Source organism: Musca vetustissima, unplaced genomic scaffold, assembly GCF_032173495.1.
Source record: "Musca vetustissima isolate MV318-11 ecotype Yass unplaced genomic scaffold, APGP_CSIRO_Mvet_v1 utg64047, whole genome shotgun sequence".
NCBI lineage: Eukaryota > Metazoa > Arthropoda > Insecta > Diptera > Muscidae > Musca > Musca vetustissima.
Genome location: NW_026881179.1, coordinates 40,408 through 64,219, shown reverse-complemented (window position 1 = coordinate 64,219; position 23,812 = coordinate 40,408). Strand labels below are relative to the sequence as shown.

General features: G+C 33.9%; 1 protein-coding gene and 1 pseudogene across 1 annotated transcript; one reads left to right on the top strand and one right to left on the bottom strand.

Annotated features, from left to right (window-relative positions):
• The first annotated feature begins 8,385 nt into the window (after positions 1 to 8,385).
• Positions 8,386 to 9,159, top strand: LOC133327208 (uncharacterized; annotated as a pseudogene).
• A 626-nt stretch (positions 9,160 to 9,785) lies between these two features.
• On the bottom strand, positions 9,786 to 10,499 carry LOC133327204 (myb/SANT-like DNA-binding domain-containing protein 1). Its single transcript, XM_061535768.1, has 3 exons — positions 10,300 to 10,499; positions 10,126 to 10,252; positions 9,786 to 10,064 (listed from the first exon to the last, which is right to left on the bottom strand). Exons 1-3 carry the CDS (start codon positions 10,497 to 10,499, stop codon positions 9,786 to 9,788), a joined length of 606 nt encoding a protein of 201 aa, XP_061391752.1.
• Between the last annotated feature and the right edge of the window lie 13,313 nt (positions 10,500 to 23,812).

Genomic DNA, 23,812 nt, shown 5'->3' with positions numbered 1-23,812 from the left:
GGCCAGGGGAGATCCTCTTTCAAATTTACCAACATTAAATGTTACGATCATGATCCAGCTTTTGCACGTTTTGAAATATGTAATTTGAAAGTTGTACGACGTGGTGTCGTGTCAATGAATATTCGAGTGGGTTTATATCAGTCACCCGTGCCAAATGCAAGTGTAAGAAGAAAATAAAATCCAGTACAGTGTCGCTCAAAACATTTTCCTTTAATTTTATATTTTATGAATAAGGAAAACAATATTTTATTTACAATAGTTTTGTGTGACACTGTTCAAATGTATTTACGCAATATTTTTTTTTTTTTTTTTTGGAAAAATTAATAATTAATATCATTATAGCTCAACCTAGCCCTATATAAACGTGCTAATGGCTATCGACCATTTCTTTACAATATCAGCCAGGATGCGTGTTCCTTTTTTGCCAATCGTAAACGTTATCCGGTTTTGAAAGTTTTATTCGATTTATTCTTAGACAAATCGAATTTGAATCACACTTGCCCCTATAGTGTACGTTAAACATAAATACCTCCATATATACAGTGAACTATAATAACAAAAACATTTTTTGTTTCTTTGCAGGATGCAATTATTGTAAAGGATTTCGTATTGGAAGAAAAATTGTTTCATTATTTTCCAATACCGGAGGGTGAATATCTTTTCAAAATGAAAGTTTTCGCTTACAATGATCTAAAGGCTACCGTAGAAGTTTTCTTTTATCGCAAAGATTGAATTTTAATAATTCTATTACTCAGATTGGATTAATTTAATTTCATATCGTATTTAACAATAACATTTTGAAAAATGTTTAGTTAAATATATGACATAAAGAAAAGAATTTCATTTTAAGCGTATTCTGTCCATGTTATATAAACAAAGTACAGTCGTTAAAAACAATGTACACAAGTATTATTCAATTGGCACAGCTCATCTGTTAGTCACAAGGACGAATTATTCTAAAATCTGTACGAATTGGTTTTGATTAAAATATATAATAATATATTATGTTGGGAAAAATAAATCCATTATATTTATATATAAGACTTAATTTAACATGCTTCTAAGTGTCCGATTTAGTCAAATATGTACCGTTTTGTTGTATGATTTGTTGCCATTTTAAAGGTAACTTCATAAACTCTAGTAGTCGATTTTCACAATCCTCCCTTGATGCCAATTTGTATACCCTTCACCACACTATGGTTCAACAGGCAAAAGAAATCGATATAGACCCATGGTTTCTTTTGAGAATATCCATAGAATCACATTCTGAGTCGACTTATGCATGTCCGTCCGTCCATGTTTTTTTTGTGGGCAACGTACAGGTCGCATTTATGATCCGAATTGGATGAAATTTGGCACAGTCCATTGGTTTGGCCCAAGGACGAACCCTATTGAAATTGGAGAAAATCGGTTCAGATTTAGATATAGCTCCCATATATATTTTCGTCCGATTTCAGGAAAATGGTGCACCAAAGTCCCTGAGAATCATTAGATTTACACGAATTTTGGCATAGCGTACTGAATCAAGTTGATAATAATGTGTGCTAAAGTTCGGGAAAATCGGTTCAGATTTAGATATAGCTCCCATATATAGTTTCGCCCGATTTTAGGTAAATGGTGCGCCAAAATCCCTGAAAATCATTAGATTTGCACGAATTTTGGCACAGCGTACTGAATTAAGTTTAGAACGACGTGTGATAAGTTTCGTGAAAATCGGTTTCGATTTAGATATAGCTCACATATATAGTTTCGCCCAATTTTAGGTAAATGTTCCGTCAAAGTCTCTGCAAATCTTTTGATTTGCACGAATTTTGGTATAGCGTACTGAATTAAGTCTAGAATGATGTGTCTTAAGTTTCGTGAAAATCGGTTCAGATTTAGATATATCTCCCATATATAGTTTCGTCCGATTTTAAGTAAATGGTGTACCAAAGTCCCTGAAAATCATTAGATTTGCACGAACTTTCGCATAGCGTACTGTATCGGTTCAGATTTAGATGTAGCTCCCTTTTATAGTTTCATACGATTTTAGGTAAATGCTGCGCCAAAGTGACTGCAAATCTTTTGATTTGCACGAATTTTGGCATAGCGTACTTAATAAAGTCTAGAATAATATATGCAAAGTTTCGTGAAAATCGGTTCAGATTTATATAGCTCCCATATATATTTTCGTCCCATTTTATGTAAATGCTGCACCAAATCCCCCTATATCTTTCGATTTTGGAATAGCGTATTGAATTACGTCTAAAATGATGTGTGCAAAGTTTCGTGAAAATCGGATCAGATTTACAAACACCTCCTATATATATTTTCCTCCGATTTTAAGTAAATTTTGCACTAAAGACCCCTAGCTAGGCCGATTGACACAACGTACTGAAGTTAATATATATTAATCTCTGGCAAGTTTCCTTGAAATCGGTTCAGATATAGATACAGCATAGCTTCCATATATAATTTCGACTTATTCATGTTTATTGTAAACCAATTAATCAATGGGTGTTTGATTGAGATTAAATTTTAAACTGTGCAGCATACCGAATAGCGTGTGTCAAGTTTGCTTTAAATTTGGCATAGGTTGCTTATTACAATATGACAAAATTATGTAAATAAATTTAAAACAAATTTATTGAAATCTAAACCGATTTCATCGAAATTTGTCAAAAGTTAAGTTATACTAATTTCAGTATGTTTTGTGCATATCGGCCACATTTTGAGTTCTTGGAGCTCTCTATAGGAGCTCTCTCCAAATCTGAACCGATTTCAAAACATTCCACACGCTAGTGCACAATTTTGTGTCAATCGGCCTATATTTGGGTCTTAGGTGAACCATATACTTAAAATCGGACGAAACTATATATGGGAGATATATCTAAATCGGAACGGATTTTTACAATACTTAGCACACGGTACGCTATACTAAATTCAGTACATTGAGCAAAATTTTTTAGCAAACGGCCTAATTTTGGGTCTTTGGTGCACCCTTTACTTAAAATCTGACGAAACTATATATAAGAGCTATATCTAAATCTAATCCGATTTCAACTAAACTTGCCACACGTTATGTTATAGTAACTTCAATACATAGTTCAAAATTGTGTTCCGATTGGACTCACCTTGGTGAAGCACTTATATCCATCTTCTAGGATACACTAACTTCAGTACGTTGTGCAAAATTTGCCTCAATTTTGTGTAAAATCGTTCGAAAATATATATGTATGTAGAAGCTATATCAACATCTGTACCGATGTCAATGAGACTTGCCAGAGATTAATTTATATACTAACTACAGTTCATTGCACAAATGCAAATACAAATTGTGTGGCAATCGGAAAAACTTTGGGTCTTTAGTGCACAATTTACATAAAATCAGCAGAAAAAAATATATAGGAACTATATCTAAATGTGAACCGGTTTTGACGAAACTTAACACACACCATTCTAGCCCTAATTCTGTGCACTATACCAAATTTCGTGCAAATCGATTGATATATAGGGAGTTTGGTACACAATTTCCATTAAATCGGACGAAAATATATATGGGAGCTATATCTAAATCTGGACCGATTTTCAGGAAACTTAACACTCATCATTCTAGACTTAATTCAGTACGCTGTGCCAAATTTCGTGCAAATCTAAAATATATAGGGACTGTGGAGCACCATTAACATTAAATCGGATGAAAGTATATATGGGAGCTATATCTAAATCTGGACCGATTTTCAGGAAACTGAACACACATCATTGTAGTCCTGCAAATCGAAAGATATATAGGGACTTTGGTACACCATTACATTAAATCAGACGAAAATATATATGGGAGCCATATCTAAATCTGAACCGATTTCAATAGGGTTCGTCCTTGGGCCAAATAAGTGACCTATGCCAAATTTCATCCAATTCAGATCATAAATGCGACCTGTACTTTGTTTACAATTTAACATGGACAGACGGACGGACGGACATGCATAAATCGACTTAAAAAGTGATTCTATGCGTATTCTCAAAAGGAACCATGTGTCTATCTCGTTTCCTTTTGCCTATTACAAACATATGCACAGAAACATAATACCCTGTACCACAGTGTGGTGAAGGGTATAAACATAATATACAGTGTACCACAGATCACAGATCTTGGGGTTTAGGGTAACAATATATCTCGATGATTATTAGTGGCAATGATATCATCGACATTAACACATACATTTTGTCGATACATTAGATTAATTGTTTTGTAAATCGAAAATTAATATTGTGTTATTTTCATTTAATGGACAGTGATCATTATCGCTTAGAGTATATATTTATATTGAATTCATTTACCTTAAATTTCGACTTTTATGGGGACACGCCAAACAAATCAATTAAGTATCTTGATGTATAGCATTTCCAAATTAAATGAAACCTTTTTCAAATTAAATGAAGCCTTTTCCAAATTAAATGAAACCTTTTCCAATTGAAATGAAACCTTTTCCAAATTAAATGAAACCTTTATTGTTATCTAAGGAAATATAATTTTTGCAGTAATTTTAAACCAATATTTGAAAATTAAATCAAAGAATATTAACAAATATAGTTGTATGGCTATGTAATTAACATAAATATTCTTTAATTCGTTGTGATTTTATTTTATATCTTTACTAAATAAAACTAAAAAATAGTAATATAAACTGGGGTATTTCTTGACATTTTAATAAATATTTTAGAACAATTTTTGAATACCCGGTCCTAAATGCGAAATACATATTTGACTTAATAAATTGTTGATGATAAGGTAACTGGTTATTTTAATGAAGGGGTTCCCGACTTGCAGCTTGTGGGATTTTCAAAACCATGTCCATAACGTAGTTAGAACAATCTTGCCGAGTAAGCTTTTGAATACTTCGCTCGATTACATCAACAATGTTATGTTCCATTGAAACGTCACACAGCTCAGCTATTGCACATAATTTTATTTTTGAAAATGCATTTTCAATTGGATTTAGCGTTGGAGAATAAAGCGGTAAGAATTTAAGGTTGCATCTTTTGGATTCGATCAAATTTTTTATGTCATGTCGCTTGTGTATTTGAGCGTTATTTTCCAACTCTGGATTGATTTTCTCAAAAAAAAAAATTCTATAAATAATTTAAATCTGTCTGCATTGACACTGGAATTAGAAACGATTGTGTGATGTACAACTCCCGCGTTGTTTATTGCTCCAATTATAGTGACATTACGACCTCTGACGGTAGGCAACACAATGTGTGCTATTGTTCCTTGTCTTGAACGGGCTTGGGTTCTTCGTATGTGTACATTTATAAGAAGATACAAACAAAATTTTGGAACATTGAAGGAAAATAAGCGTGGAGGAAATAGAATTAAGTTGTTGACGCCACAAGTTTTAAGTCTGATCGAGTTCTATGTAGAAAGTCAACCTGGAATTACCCTCAAAGCCATAAAAACTAAACTGTTGAGAGAAAATGAAATAAATATTTCCACAAGCTGCATAGAATATGGATTACGGAAATTAAAAATTACGTTTAAGATGGCCTCTATTGAAATAGAACGAAAGAATGACTTCAGAACATTAGGCTTGAGACAAAAATATGCTCAAGACTTTACAAAATGGATACCCCAACAAGGAGAAAAATTAATATTCATTGATGAGTGTCGATTTAATCTTCACATACGAAGAACCCAAGCCCGTTCAAGACAAGGAACAAGAGCACACATTGTGTTGCCTACGGTCAGAGGTCGTCATGTCACTATAATTGCAGCAATAAACAACGCGGGAGTTGTACATCACACAATCGTTTCTAATTCCAGTGTCAATGCAGACAGATTTAAATTATTTATAGAATTTTTTTTTTTGAGAAAATCAATCCAGAGTTGGAAAATAACGCTCAAATACACAAGCGACATGACATAAAAAATTTGATCGAATCCAAAAGATGCAACCTTAAATTCTTACCGCCTTATTCTCCAACGCTAAATCCAATCGAAAATGCGTTTTCAAAAATAAAATTATGTGCAAGAGCTGAGCTGTGTGACGTTTCAATGGAACATAACATTGTTGATGTAATCGAGCGAAGTATTCAAAAGCATACTGGGCAAGATTGTTCTAACTACGTTATGAACATGGGTTTGAACCCCTTCATTAAGATAAGCGGTTACCTTATCATCAACAATTTATTAAGTCAAATATGTATTTCGTATTTAGGACCTGGTATTCAATTCTTGTTCTAAAATATTTATTAAAATGTCAAGAAATACCCCAGTTTATATTACTATTTATTTAGTTTTATGTAGTAAAGATATTAAATGAAATCACACCGAATTAAAGAATATTTATGTTAATTACATAGCCATACAACTATATTTGTTAATATTCTTTAATTTAATTTTCAAATATTGGTTTAAAATTACTGCAAATATTATATTTCCTTAGATAAGAATAAAGGTTTCATTTAATTTGGAAAAAGTTTCATTCTATTTGTAAAAGGTTTCATTTCAATTGGAAAAGGTTTCATTCTATTTGTAAAAGGTTTCATTTCAATTGGAAAAGGTTTCATTTAATTTTGAAAAGGTTTCATTTAACTTGGAAAAGGTTTCATTTAATTTGGAAAAGGTTTCATTTAATTTGGAAAAGGGTTCATTTAATTTGTAAAAGGTTTCATTTAATGTGGAAATGCTATATATACGCTATAGAATACAAAATTTGTCATTTTTCACACAAAAGTTAGGGTCCATTTGACCCGCTAAATATTGACCGATCTTTGTCAAAACAGGCATGCTTATTCTCTGGCCCGATCCGATTCTCCATGCAAAAATTCGCGGTGTTTGGGCCATAATTGCGGCCTCTGGAGCGACCAGAAAAACCGACAAAAATAAAGTTTTGGTCCATTTCATCCCCTAAATATTAGCCGATCTTTTCTAAAAACAATAGGGGTCTTCATTGGCCAGAACCCATCCTACATGCAAAATTTCGTGAAGATTGGTCCATAACTGTGGCCTGTATCGTGTTTACAAGTTATAATGGACAGTCGGACGGACGGACACACATGTCTAGATCGACTCATATAGTCAAGATATGACGATCGGTATACTTAAAGGTGGGTCTAGGACCAATATTTCGCGGCGTTACAAACTCTTGGGGCTGCACAAAGCTATAATACCCTGACAACATAGTTGTGTACGGTATAAAAATTAATATTATGGCATTATTTTTTCGAACGAAAAACAAATATTTTTCCTCTTGTTTTGTTGTCGCTGTGATTTACAAACGCTACACGGACTTGTGTGATTTTGATATCATTTGATTCATCATGGTGTTTAGATTATGTAGATATTGTTAAATTAATTTCTAGGTGTGTGTATGTCATTAATATAATGAAAATATTGATGTAATCTGCTATATTTTTTTATTTTCTCATATTTAGCGAAGATGTGCAACTTTATCGCGATTGTTATAATATATTCATATTCTTATTTTACGGAGGGAGATCAATATCAATGTTTTTGGACAATATAATAAACGACGTAATTTTAAGATTTTTTTCTTATGCCCAAAATTAAAACCTCAATAACTTTTGCGCGCATCAACCAAAAATTTGATCGCGAACGGTTTCGGAGTCTGAACATTTTTCTCTATATGTGTACCAAAAATCATTAATGTGCCACAAAAACAAAAAAGTTGATTTTTTGAAAACGGTATATTAAAAAATTGTAAATTTACATATATTTTCATTGGAGTTAAATCTAATAACCTAGGCAGACGACAGCCTTAATTTGCATTAACAGCCTTAATTCAAATTAACTTGTACATTATCCTCATTTTTATGTGTTGTTAATGCACAAAATCAAACTGAATTTATACTGAATTAGGCAATTTCAATATGGCAATGCTGTCGAAAATTAAATGTTTCTTGTCAAATTTATTTATATTTATGAAAATAAAAATGAGAAATGAAGGCAAATTTCAACCATTTTTTAAATTGGGAGCTGTTTTGCTATGCTCATAGTTGCTATTCCTCCTTTATGTCAGGTATCTATTTCCTAAAGATGTAATCCCGAAAAATATCGAAACAAATGTAAAATATTTTCATCCTACACACAGACAAACAATTGTTTTTAAGCAAAAAATTGTTTCGTAAATGCAGAAACTCTCGTCTGTCAGGGGTAAATATTAATTCAAATTAAGAATTTTTTAATGCAAATTGAGGCTGTCTATGGTATAACAATAATACCGTAGACAGACGACAGCCTTAATTTGCATTAAAAAAATTTTAATTTGAATTTAATTTTCACCCTGACAGACGACAGTTTCTGCATTTATGTAACAGCTGATTCTTGTAAATAAATATTTGTTTGTGTAAAAATAAAAATAATTTGGAAGACACTAGAAAAAAATGGATAGAAAACAAAAAATAAGATTAGCAGCTATGATGCTTGTGAAACATCAATACTTATTTGAAAGGAAGCTTAAATTGTTGTTGCTGAAATTGATCCAGAATTTGAGAGTTATTCATGCACTATCAACCAATAATCATAAAGTGTTGTTGCAAGTTGGAATAGCAGAAGGAGGATCTGAAATAAGAGAAAGGCAATTGTGGAAATTGGTAAGTTTTATGTGCATTTCATATAGTATAACATTCACATGTATATATGTATTTTTATAGGATCGGAATAGCACTTTTTGGGAACATGACGTGCCTGCGATGGATGATAGCAGATTTAATGCAATCTTTCGCCTCAACAGGAGTGCCTTTCGAAAGATCTGCGAAAAAGTTTGAAATATGGAAAAGTTTGACACAAATATGAGGCCATGTATACCACTTGAAAAGAGAGTTGCAATTGCACTATTTTCATTGGGATCCTCAGCGGAATATAGGACTATTGCAAGTTTATTTGGTGTGGGACGCAGCACCGTTGGTGAAATTGTGGTAGATTTTTGCAATGCGATATGTAATAACCTATCTAATTGCATAAATTCATATCCTCCAACTGCTGAGGAAATTAAGCGGATTGTTGACGGGTTCGAAGAACTTGGGTTTCCACAATGTTTTGGAGCAGTAGATGGTTGCCATATAGAAATTCAGCCAAAAAAAGAAGATGCCGTAGATTACCACAATTACAAAGGCTGGTATTCAGTAATACTGTTAGCAAGTTGCGATTACAGATAAATTTTATCTTAAATATTTTTTGAAAACGTTAACTATTCTATATTTTAGGTCAAAATTTACATATATAAACGTTGGATCAAGTGGGAAAAATAATGACTCTTATATTTTTGAGAAAAGTGCATTAAAACTCTTCCACGAAAGTGCTGACATTTTTGCCCAAAACAGTAAAATAATTGCCGGTATCTATGTGCCATTGTTGCTTATTGGCGATTCAGCCTTCCGCTTATCGCGCTATATGATGAAGCCTTTCCCTTACTCAATAAATCAGCCAGATGTAGAAAAAATCTTTAACTACCGACTATCCAAATGTCGCCGCGTGATTGAAAATGCATTTGGGCAACTGAAAGCTAGATTTAGGAGAATAGGTAGAGGCTTACAAGTATCAACAAAAAATATCAACATAATAATAAAAACATGTTGTATTTTGCACAACTTCTTGAAAATGGAGAACGATGAAGTTTCTCTTGTGTGGATGGAAAATGTTGCCGGAGACTCAACTGCACCTCCTCAGCCTAGCCACACAACAAGAAGAGGTGAAAATGATGTGACAGCATCAATCATAAGAAATGCAATAGCATTGAGTTTCAGTAAGTAAAATTATATTTTATTATATATTAAAGTAAATTCTAAATCTTATCTATTAATTTTTTCATTAAATTAATAAATCCTCGGCTGGTTTCATTTTGTTCTCTGATAGCACTCACAATTTGATTTGACAGACATTGGCTATCTTCCACCACACATTTCAGCATATCATTTTGCTCTTTCATATAAAAATTATTTCTCTTTTTTGCAGAGGACGACGAAGAGGGGGTTGCTGGGGGAAACACGACATCAAGATATGGCTGTGGCGATGGAGACAATGGTGATGTTTCGGGATGGTTGCTTGAATCAGACGTGTATTCCTAAATAAAGACAAAATTTATAAATTTATAAATGCATATTATATAATTAATTATTTCTTACAAATAAAAACGATTCCAAAACTTCCGCATTATTCGCCGCATCGCTCCCTATTATCCGGTGCACAGCATCGAAGAATTTCCAATTCGATGGGCTCCCACCAGACGGTCCCATTTCCTTTTTCTCATCCCTACAATTGCAATATTAATTTTAGATAAAAAGAAGAAATAAAATTACCTGTATTTTTGCGTGAAATTTCGAATCTTGACGTGCACCTCTTCCGCAGTAAATTTATGGTTCATTTGCGCTGCAATATCTTGGTAAATGTGACCATTCCGTTTTGCACGCCGCAAGTCGTTGGCACGTTCTTCCCAAAGTTGAAGTAAATGATGTGTATCACTGTCGCACCACACACTACGTTTCTTCCCCTTTGACATCTTAAAATTCATATTATTAATACTTCGTTCTAAAATTAAAAAAAACTTACTTTTTCTGTTGTGTTTTCCATTTTTATTTACACAAAATGTAAACTATTTGACAATGATTGATTGATTTTCAACAGCATTGCCATATTGAAATTTCTAAATTCAGTTCAAATTCGTGCATTTAACTTGACATATAAAAGGAGATAATGCTCAAATTAATTTTAATTAAGGCTGTTAATGCAAATTAAGGCTACCGTCTGTCTAGGCTATAAGAAAACGAACAGAAAGAGTAAGATTAATCGCTATCATTAATTTCTCATGTTTTCATAAAAGCAATCTGCATGGTATGTACAGGTTGTGAAAAATTTCTAAAATAAAACACTGTAAGACATGGTAAAGTAAAGATTAAGCGCTTCCATTATGTGGAGCCTATACCAAAAACTATACCTGCAATTATGAGGGAAGTTTCTTACCCTATGTGGAATACCAAATAAAAGGCAATTAAAAGGATATTTTGTTACTACTTCCCAAGTACTTAAAATCGGATAAGCATGCTTAAAAATGCACAATAATGGAACAAATTGTTTTGAACTTATAAATACAACATATATCCCAAGTGATATCTGGGCCACTGACCGAAACTTGATCGTGTCCTTAATAGGACACAACAAGAAAATTGCCAATACATAGACATACGTTTTTATGTTTTAGTAAAAACGAAAACGAATATTTATTGTTCCCCAATTTTTGTATTTAGTTTTAATGTTTAAAAAAAATTTTTTGTTTTATAAGGCATATGGTTTTTTGAGTTAATTAGATCAAAACTTCTAATAAAAATCAAAAGGGCAGTTGGACATGAACAAAATGATATTGTAATTAAGAATCCTTCAAGAAAGGACAAATAAGATAATGCAAAAACCTTGGAGTAATAGCAAAACATGATCTTCTATTGAAAAAAAAAAAAAATTGGAGGAATGAGTTCTACCAAATTATAAACTGTTATCCACTTGGGACTGCATTTTATTGACATAAAGTTAGTGGCAAATGTTTTTTTACCAACCTTATATTGTTGCAATATTGATAAGGCAAAACAACGTTTGCCGGATCAGCTAGTATATTGGTACTTCCGCAAAAAGATAAACCAAAGTCGAAGAATTTGTTTCTTTAATTGTGTTTAAATGCGTAAAGTAAAGGCAAAAAATACAAAGAAATACCACGTTTGTCATTTTTATACCCTCCACCATGGTATGGATGGTATATTAATTTTGTCACTCCGTTTGTAACTCATCGAAATATTCATTTCCTAAAAATTATATATATTCTTGATCAGGGTAAAATTCTAAGACGATCTAGCCATCTCCGTCCGTCTGTTGTAATCACGCTATCTTCTGAAGGAATTTAGATAGGGTGCTGAAATTTTGCATAGGTTTGTCTTTTGTCTGCAGGCAGGTCAAGTTCGAAGATGGGATATATCGGTCCACGTTTAGGCATAGCTGCCATATAACAGTACCCCCCAATTTTCGGTATTTTAGGGTTCTTGAGCGTGTTTTTCAACGGAATACGCTGAAATTTGATACATTGAGTTCTTATTGGGTACTAAATGTCTCCACAAAAAATTAGAAATATGGGTCCACTTTTTCTGGTAGCCTCCATATAACAGTACCTCCTAATTTTCAGTATTTTGAGGATTTTTATCGTATTTTTCCACCGATTTGGCTGTAATTTAGTATTTTGAGTTCTTAATAGGTAGCAAATCTCTCCACAAAAAATTATAAATATAGGTCAATTTTTTTCGGATAGCCCCCATATAACGGTACCCCCAATTTTCGGTACTTTGGGGTTCTTAAACGTGTTTTGTGTACCAAAGTCCCTATATATCTTTCGATTTGCACGAAATTTGGCACAGCGTACTAAATTATGTCTACAATGATGTATGCAAAGTTTCGTGAAAATCGGTTCTGATTTAGATATAGCTCCCATATATCTTCGTCCGAAATTTGGCACAGCGTACTAAATTAAGTCTACAATGATGTATGCAAAGTTTCGTGAAAATCGATTCAGATTTAGATATAGCTCCCATATATATCTTCGTCCGATTTAAAGTAAATTGTGTACCAAAGACCCTATATATCTTTCGATTTGCACGAATTTTGGTATAGGGTACTGAATTAAGTCTAAAATGATGTTGCTAAGCTTCGTGAAAAGATCCATAGCTAGGCCGATTGACACAACGTACTGATGTAATATAAATTTGTCTCTGGCAAGTTTCCCTGAAATCGGTTCAGATATAAATATATAACAAAAACGCGTCGTCTGGTAGGATACATACGTAGAATATACCCAAAGTAGTCGGCCTAGTCCGACTTTACTACTTTCCTTACTGGTTTATATTAAAATAGTTATTGTTTTTGCAAAATAGTCAGGCTTAATCCCAATTTGTTGTTTTTATAAAAAACAACTATTTATTAGAGGGGAATGTATGGCATTGTCCGCCGAGGGGTAAGGCAGGGAAGACTATAGTTACGGATCTCGCCACTGATCCTCATCAGTTCCCTTAGTTTTTTGTTGGGATATTCTCCCCAGAAGCTATTAATAGCTTCTTTACAAAAAACCTTTCAAACCCAAATGTCTCTTGTGACAATTCGAAGTTCTTACGTTACCAGCGATACGACCCCAATGAGAAGTTCGTTTCGTTGGCGCCTGACTTCGTGGTCAACAAGGCATTTACAGACAACTACAATACATTTCCCACTGCTATGTGTCGTCACTTTGTGACGAATGCACATAACGTTGTTGTTGGTATTGCTAGTTAAAGCAATAAACCAAACAGTATGACCGTGCCTCGTCTACAACTTCTCTAATAAATAGTTGTTTTTTATAAAAACAACAAATTGGGATTAAGCCTGACTATTTTGCAAAAACAAAATACAAATGGTATCCCAAATAACCCGCCAAACACTACTTAAAATTGTTATATGATTTTTTTCCGTGTTGGGTTTGGTTCTAAGACTCTGTTGTAATCATTCCATCTGCGGAAGATACAAAAAAACTAGAACATAAGGTTTGATAATTATATATTCATATATATGAACTGTAACCCGCATTTAGCCCTAGTCCCTGTGTGGGAGGAACCAGAAGGGGTGGACCGATATCCCCCATTTTCGAACTTGAACTAATTTTGAAAGAAATAATAAGACGGGCAAAGTTTGGGTGAAATCAAAATTTTTTGAAACAAATTTGGTCCAAAGAAACATGACGTCTAGGACCAATATTTAGAACCATAATCGGTTTGTTGAAATGTCGGTATAGGTACACTTTTTGGTATGTTCCTTATATTTTTATTTCGAGTACCTGTAATTAGATATATGGTGGAGGGTATCCAAAGTTTGACCCGGCCGAACTTAACGCTTTCCACTTGTTTCTTCTCGATCTTATCATAAATACTAATTTAACGTCTATAAATCCAGACACTGCAGAAATAAAAACAGCAAAATCAAAAACGTCGCGTGAGTGACCGAGAAAAATCCTTCGGAAATAAAGGATATGCCAAATTTTGAAAGTGCAATAATAATGCTTGGTATGTCTTATTTATGTAAAGAATATTAAAAATTCAAAATATATATATATATATATATATATATATACAGCAGTGATCTCATCAACATTACCATATATGCGTATCGATAAATATACGATATATATATATATATATATATGTATATACATATATTAGATTAATTGTTTTACTAATCGAAAATTAATACTTTACTATTTGTATTTAATGACAGTCCGAAAATCAATAACATTGTCGCTCAGAGTTGATTGAATTCGCCACTTCAACGGTAGATGGTGTTCGCTTAAACTTGCCCAATTTTACAAATATGAATTCGAAACCGCATATTCTTATTAGCCTGATCGGATTGCTCGTCTGCAGCCATTATGGACTCGGAAAATCTTCTTTTAAATTTACCAACATGAAATGTTACGATCATGATCCAGCTTTTGCACGTTTTGAAATATGTAAATTGAAAGTTGTACGACGTGGTGTGGTGTCATTAAATGTTCGGGTTGGCTTATATCAGACACCCGTGACAAATACAAGTGTAAGAAAAAAACGAGATGCAATGTTTCATAAAATATTTGCAAATGTTGTCTTCTTAACAACACAGTCGTATTGAAAATTTCTGTTTGTACTGCAAACAAAAGACCCAGCTTGAAAATATCTTTCTTTTGTACTACTAATTATTTATTTTTATTGTAGATTAACATAGCCGTATATAAACGTGCCAATGGCTATCGACCCTTTCTTTACAATATCAGCGAGGATGCCTGTGCATTTTTAGCCAATCGTAAACGTTATCCAGTTTTAAAAGTTTTATTGGATGTTCTCTTAGCCAAATCAAATTTGAATCACACCTGTCCTTTTACTGTAAGTACTTTTTCCATTGCAATAATTACAAATAAACAATTTTTATGACATTTCAGGATGCAATTGTTGTCAATGATATGGTATTGGAAGATAAGTCGTTTAATTTTTTACCAGTACCGGAAGGTGAATATCTTTTCAAAATGAAAGTTTTCGCCTACAATGATTTAAAGGCTACCATTGAAGTTTATGTTTATCGCAGAGAATGATTATTTTGAGTGTTTTATTAATTTAACTTTATATCGTCCTCATTTAATGTTATTTCTGTTTTAACCCTTTTAGTGACAAAAAAAAAATTGTCGGAATAAAAATCTAAAATTTTGTATTTAAAATCATATGAAGGCATAGAGTTTAGCAAAAACAAAAACATCAATAGTAACGGTACATAGGATACCCGAAAAATTGCAAAGAAAGAGAGTATTTTTAAATGTCGAATATATTCGCCAAAAACACTGAGAGGGTTAAAAAACGTACACATGTAAAGTGAAGAAATTAAATTTATCTTATTAGCACAAAAAGTTAAATTCTGTTAATTCTGTTCTGTTAAATCTGTTGAATATATACGAAGTTTATTATTATTTATTAGTTCATTAGAAAACAAATTGGTGCAAATTTTTGAACAAAATTCATGCCTCAGCACAAAAGGCACATAAATGCGAGATAACTGATTGTTTGCGTAGGCAATAAAAAGAAAAGAAAACAAATGAAAATAAAACAAAAGAATTTTAGTTTTTCCCATTAAATACAAATTTAATTCTTTATTAAATATTGTTTGGATAAACAATATTTTACCTTTTATAATAATAAGTTGAAAGGTGGACGAATATCCAATATGGCTGTGTTGTGGACGAAAATTCAAAAAAAACAAGTGACCGCTTGTTGTTGCAAAGTTGCGCTCTTCTTTGTTTACTATTTAAAATTTCACATCAGTCACTTTGTGCGAAAGCACAATGTTGCATTTTTGCTATTGATGCACAAATTCTAACGACAGGAAAATTTGAACTTAGTTTTAAAAGTTGGAACATAATTCCTAATTAAACACTGATTGTTCACGCAAAAAGGTAAGGTTACGAATTAGATGGAAATATCAAGTGGAAGAGAACATGTCGAAACATGGTCTTTCAAATTGGAAGAGCTGTGCAAGACAGACTCGGTCGGAAATCGTTGTTAAGCTCGGCTTGTGGAACAAATGCTCTGTCACAAGCTAGCTAAGTAACGCTGGCACTACGAGTATGAGATTTATTGAAAACAGAAACAGAATTAGCTGCGGACATAACAGGCATTAATCACGAATTAATACATAGATTTAAAATCTTATTAGACGCGATTTCCAGTGGACACAAAAATGACTATAACAATGCATAATTACATACGACACATATTTTAATACGACAATTTCATTTACATTTAATGATTATTTATAATGTCATATAATGATTATTTATTTATGATTTATGAAAATTGGGTTTTATTTTATATGTGTTTGTCTTATTTATTTTTTTAAATAAATAAATATTTTTTAGACACTGTCTTTCGAAACAATTAACGTCCAAAAATATTTCAAATCGACCACTGTGCAGCGTTTGCCTGGTTTAAATATGTATTGTATATTTATCAACCACCACCACGTGAAAGTGCACAAATAAACTCGCTTCTGCATGTCAGAGTATATTAGCTAATTATACCCTTCACCACACTGTGGTACAGGGTATTATGTCTTTGTGTACATATTTGTAACAGGCAAAAGAAAACGAGATAGACACATGGTTCCTTTTAAGAATATGCATAGAATCACAAGTCGATTTATGCATGTCCGTCCGTCTGTCTGTCTGTCTGTCTGTCCATGTTAAATTGCAAACAAAGTACAGGTCGCATTTATGATCCGAATTGGATGAAATTTGGCATAGGTCACTTATTTGGCCAAGGACGAACCCTATCAGTTCAGATTTAGATATAGCTCCCATATATATTTTCGTCCGATTTAATGTAAATGGTGTACTAAAGCCCCTATATGTATTTCTATTTGCACGAAATTTGAATTGGATCTAGAATGATGTGTGTTAAGTTTCCTGAAAATCGATCCAGATTTAGATATAGCTCCCATATATATATTCGTCCGAGTTAATGTAAATGGTGTACTAAAGCCCCTATTTATCTTTCGATTTGCACGAAATTTGGCACAGCGTAATGAATTAGGTCTAGAATGATGTGTGTTAAGTTTCCTGAAAATCGGTCCAGATTTAGATATAGCTCCCATATGTAGTTTCGTCTGATTTCATGTAAGTTTTGCACTAAAGATCCAAAGTTTGTCCGATTGGCGCACAATTTTGTACAATGTACTGAAATTAATATAAATTAATCTCTGACAAGTGTCGTTGGAATCGGTTCAGATTGAGATATAGGTCCCACATATATATTTAAGTCCGATTTGAGGTAAATGGTGCACCAAAGTCCCAAAGTCCCCACTAGAATGATGTGTGCTAAGTTTCGTGAAAATCCGATCAGATTTAGATAAATCTGCCATATATTTTCTTACGATTTGATGTAAATGGGGCACGCCAATTGTCACAAAACCTTGCACAACATACCGTAGTTTGAGTAGTCTAACTTGTGCCAAGTTTTGTTTAAATTGGTTCAGATTTGGATACTTGTTTAATATGCCCATAGTGGTGAAGGGTATCATATAGTCGGCCCGTCCGACTTTACTACTTTCCTTACTGTTTTTTATATTTATTTATAACTTTTATACCCCCCACCATAGTATGGAGGGTATATTCATTTTGTCATTCCGTTTGTAACTCATCGAAATTTTCCTTTTCGACCTTATAATATACTTTATAAGGTCGAAAAGGAATACTTGATCAGGGTAAAATTCTAAGACGATCTAGCCATTTCCGTCCGTCTGTTGTAATCACGCTACATTCAGAAGGAATTGAGATAGGATGCTGAGATTTTGCATAGGTTTGTCTTTTGTCTGCAGGCAGGTCAAGTTCGAAGAAGGGATATATAGGCATAGCTGCCATATAACAGTACCTTCCAATTTTCGGTATTTTGGGGTTCTTGAACGCGTTTTTCAACCGAATACGCTGAAATTTGGTACATTGAGTTCTTATTGGGTACTAAATGTCTCCACAAAAAATTATAAATATAGGTTCGCTTTTTCTGGTAGACTTCATATAACGGTACATCCTAATTTTCAGTATTTTGGGGATTTTGATGGTATATTTTCACCGAATTGGCTGTAATTTAGTATTTTGAGTTCTTAATAGGTACCAAATATCTCCACAAGAAATTATTAATATAGGTCCATTTTTCGGATAGCCCCCATATAAGGGTACCCCCAGTTGTCGGTATTTTGGGGTTCTTGAGCGCGTTTTTCAACCGAATTCGCTGCAATTTGGTATTTTGTAGTCGTATATGGTAACAAATCTCCCTACCAAACATTTTTAATATTCGCCCCCTTTTTGGGGTCGTCCACATATAACCCCCTTTTTATATTAAAATATTTATATGGTTTGTTGCGTTTTTGGGTTTTTTCTAAGACTCTGTTGTAATCATTTCACCTGCGGAGGATAGCGAGATAAAAATTAGATTGTATGGTTCGATAATGAACTATATCCGCATTTAGACCTAGCCCCTGTGTGGAGGTTTCAGAGGGAGTGGACCGATATTAACCATCTTCGAATTTGAACTAAGTTTGTAAGAAATAATAAGATGGGCAAAGTTTGGATGAAATCTAATCTAAATTTTCTGAAACAGATTTTGTCCAAAGAAACATGGGGTCTAGAACCAATATTTCGATGAGGCACATTTTCACCGTGTTAACGTGTATACACCCTCATTTGCCATAAGGCTGAGAATATAATTATCCATTAAAAAAATTCTGAAATTTGTATTATGGTTAAGTTATGTAAAGCTTAATACATAATCCGTTTTTAGAAATGTCGGTATAGGTCCACTCTTTGATATGTTCCCTATATTTTCATTTCTAGTACCTGTCAGTATATCTATGGTGGAGGGTATACAAAGTTCCGCCCGGCCGAACTTAACGCTTTTTCACTCTTTCAAAGCCATTAACATCAAAAAATATTTTAATAAGTATTTTATTTTTGTCAACCACCACATGTGTAAACATACACAGAATTCTGCATGTCACAGTATATTAGCTAAATTGTTATACTAATCGAAAAATAATTTTTATTATTTAAATTTAATGAGAGTTCAAAATATCATGAACCTTCTTGCTTTGAGTTAGAAAATTGTTTTAAATTGAATTAATTTCATTTCAGAAGGTAGTCGGTAAAAATTGTCCAATTTTACAAAAAATCATTCGAAACTACATATTTTTGTCTGCCTCATAGTATTTCTACACTGCTGCCAGTATGGACTCGGGAAATCCTATTTTAAATTTACCAACATGAAATGTTACGATCATGATCCCGATTTTGCACGTTTTGAAATATGTAAATTGAAAGTTGTTCGACGTGGCGTGGTGTCATTAAATATTCATGTTGGTTTATAAGAGTCACCGATGACAAATACAATTGTAAGAAAAATGCGAAAAATTCTATGTTTATCAAAATACTTCCAACCGTTGTCGTCTTAATTATGCAATCGTATTGAAAACTCCGAAAATTGGGAAAGCCGTTTACATATACCACATATATGAAGGCTATACCTAAAAGGGGACCAATATAGACCATCATTGGATTGACTAGTCTGCATACAGAAGCCAAGTCTTTGAAAATATTATTTTGTATTACTAATTCATTTCATTTTTTTGCAGATTAACATTGCAGTGTATAAACGGGCCAATGGCTATCGCCCCTTTCTTTACAATGTCAGTGCAGATGTATGTGCTTTTTTTGCCCATCTTAACGTTATCCGATTGCAAAAATTTTACTCGATTTGGTCGCAGAAAAATCTAATATCAATCACTCCTGTCCCTATAATGTAATTTTAAATATTGTTTGTTTTTCATAGCAAAATTTATAAAGTAAAACCAGTAAGGAAAACAGTAAAGTCGGACTGGGCCGACTATATGATACCCTTCACCACTTTGGGTATATTGCAGGGACGCCCGGGGAGCCCGGGCCTCCCCCTGCGGGCCTCCCCCTGAAATGATTATTTTTCACAGTAAATTTATGTTTGCAACAGCGAATTTTTTCATTTTGTACTACCGGCCACCCCGAAATGAAATCCTGTGTACGTTGCTGGTATATTGTACATATGTATCCCCTCCAAAGAACATACGCAAGTCTTTCTGCAACCTATGATAAATTTAATTTCATTCGGGCAGATTTAAAGTCGACTTCGTATCATGGGACAAATTTATGAAAAACGACTTATAGCAAAATTAATACACGCTATTCGGTCGGCGCACTGTTAAAATTTTCATTTCATTCAGACATCCATTCGAAATACATATGGAAGCTATGACAGCATCTACATCAATTTCAACAAAACGCAATAACGTTATTCAAGTCTCAACTTGATACGTTGTGCAACAAAGCTTGTTAATCGGACACCATTTATGTAAAATCGGACGAATATATATGTATATGTGGGAGCTATATCGAAACCAAAACCGATTTTTCCGAAACTTAGCACACATCATTCTGGACATAAATCAGTACTCTATGCCAAATTTCGTGCAAATCGAAAGATATAGAGATACTTTGGTGCCCCATTTACCTTAAATAGGACGAAAATATATATGGGAGCTATATCTAAATCTGAACCGATTTTTCCCAATTTTAATAGGGTTCGTCCTTGGGCCAAACAAATGAGCTGTGCCAAATTTCATCCAATTCGGATCATAAATGCGACCTGTACTTTGTTTACAATTTAACATGGACAGACAGACAGACGGACGGACATACATAAATCGACTTAGAAAGTGATTCTATGCATATTCTCAAAAGGAACTATGGGTCTATCTCGATTATTTTTGCCTGTTACAAACATATGCACAAAGACATAAGCGTGAAGGGTATACATATTTCCAGGAGCGTCGGTTTCGTGCGTAGCTCTTCCAATCTGCGGGAACCATCAGTTAGCTCGCTCTTAAACGCCTTCTGAGCTGGGGCACCCTCATTCATTCTCACAATATGACCAGCCAACGTAGTCGCTGTAGCTCGATACATCTGGCTATATCGATGTCCGATAATAGGTTGTACAAATCATTGTTCACACGACTGCGATTTTCACCGTCGACGAAGATCGGCCCATAGATCTTCCAGAGAATTTTTCTCTCAAACACACCAAGAGCTGCCTCATTTGCTTGTGCACGGGTAGTATCAGCGTCTTGTAGAGTGGGAGTTTGGCCTGGCGAGAGGGGTCTTTTTTCTTAAATTGATAATTCAGACCATAGGATCATCTGATGAGCAACACTATTCTCCTCCGGATTTCAAAGCTGTAGTATTCAAGTCCCAGAGTTGATACGTCTTGCGCGTTGAGACCATCAGCTTGGTCTTCTCGACAGTTACTGTTAGTCCCACTTTTACAGACTGCTTAATTCGTTCAATGGTGGCTGTTACCGCTCGCAATGTTCTACCCATTATATCGATGTCATTGGCCTAGGCGAGTAACATGTGTTGTTTGGTGTACACAGAGCGATTTCTGTTAATGTTTTCCTCTTTTCCAGCAGGATGTTGGAAAGATCACACGACAAACGTTCATCTTGTCTGAATCCTCGTTCGATATTGAAGCGTTCTGAGAGGTCATTTCCGACTTTAACTGCAGACCTTGTGTCAGTTAAAGTCATCCTGCTTAGCCGTATTAATTTTGCAAGAAATGCCGAACGCAGACATGAGTTTCAACATCTCTGAGCGGATCTGGCTGTCGAATGTGGCTTTATAGTCGATAAATATATGAGAAATGTATAGATGTATTTGGTCAGTGGTGGATTTACAAGATCTGAAGCCGCATAGTTATGGTCCAATAATGCCATTGAACATTAGCTTCAGTCGATCACACAGCACGCTGGAAAGCACTTTATATGCGATGGAGAGGATAGCAATTCCTCTGTAGTTGGCACATATTGTCTTGCCTCATTTTTTGTGAACGGGGCAGATTTGGTCAGATATAGGGTTGCTTCTTACAATGAGAACAAATTTTCAGGAAACTTGACACATATTAGTCTAGATCTAATTCAGTACGCTGTGCCAAATTGCGTGCAAATCGAAAGATATGTAGGGACTTTGGTACACCATTTACATTAAATCGGAGGAAAATATATATGAGAGCTATATCTAAATCTGAACCGATTTTCTCAATTTCAATAGGCTTCGTCCTTGGGCCAAATAAGTGAGCTATGCCAAATTTCATCCAATGCGGATCATAAATGCGACCTGTACTTTGTTTACAATTTAAAATGGAGAGACCGACAGACGGACGGACATGCATAAATCGACTTAGAAAGTGATTCTATGCATATTCTCAAAAGGAACCATATGTCTATCTCGTTTCCTTTTGCCTGTTACAAACATATGCACAAAGACATAATACCCTGTACCACAGTGTGGTGAAGGGTATAAAAACGATATTTTTACTGCAGGATGCAATTATTGTCAAAGATTTGGTATTGGAAGATAAGTCGTTTAATTTTTTACCAGTACCGGAAGGTGAATATCTTTTCAAAATGAAAGTTTTCGCCTACAACGATTTAAAGGCGACCGTAGAAGTTTACATTACTCGTAAAGAATGATTTGTTTTATTGTATATGTGTACCCAAATAACCATTATATGTTATTTGGGTACACATATACAAAAGTTAAAAGTCTCTTTTAATGAAAATTTAACATAGTATAAAAATGAACATATTGTGGAATTGTTGTCAGTTTAATATATGACACAATACAACTACCTTGGATCTCTGACTTTCTATATATATTACCGCCCTCTAGTGTGATAATGGGTTACTAAATAATATTTGAGTATGTAGACACCTGTAAATATTTACATGTAACTCCCACATCCGAGTACACACGACAATAAAATTGGTATCAATTTAAAAGTCAACCACTCCTCTTGGATATTCTATGAACTTCTTGGGTCTATGTCCTTGTATTCTATACGCTATAGAATACAAATTTTGTCATTTTTCACACAAAAATCCATTCATTTGACCCGCTAAAAATTGACCGATCTTTATCAAAATAGACAGGCTTATTCTTAGGCCCGATCCCCTTCTACATGTAAAATTTTGCGATGTTAGGGCCATAATAGCAGCCTCTGGAGGGGCCAGAAAAACCGACAAAATTTAAGTATTTAGTCCATTTGATACCATAAATATTAATCTACATTTACCAAAAACAATAGGAGTATTCATTAGGCAGAACCGGTCCTACGTGCAAAATTTCGTGAAGATTGGTTCATAAATGTCGCCTGTATCGTGTTTACAAATTATAATAAACATACGGACGGACACACATGTCTAGATCAACTCATCTAAACGATATATGACGATCGGTATACTTAAAGGTGGGTCTAGGACCAATATTTCGCGGCGTTACAAACTCTTGGGGCTGCACAAAGTTATAATACCCTGACAACATAGTTGTCTAGGGTATAATAACCATAATGAATTAAAGCTAATTTATTTCAAAATAAACTATATTGTCTTCAGCAAAATTAATTTCCTATAATTATATATTTCGGCAAAAATCAGTATATATATATATATATATATGGGAGCTACATATAAATCTGAACCTATTTCGACAAATCTTCATGGGGCCGACCATACGACACCCTACACAACTACCACGGAACTCAAATTTTCTGCGGATGTGTATTCCGAACCTGGGCAATATTACGTGATATTTGCAACCTCTTGCCCGATTAGAGGTAAACAGCACATCTTCCTCACACTGACATATTTTCTGAATATTACGAG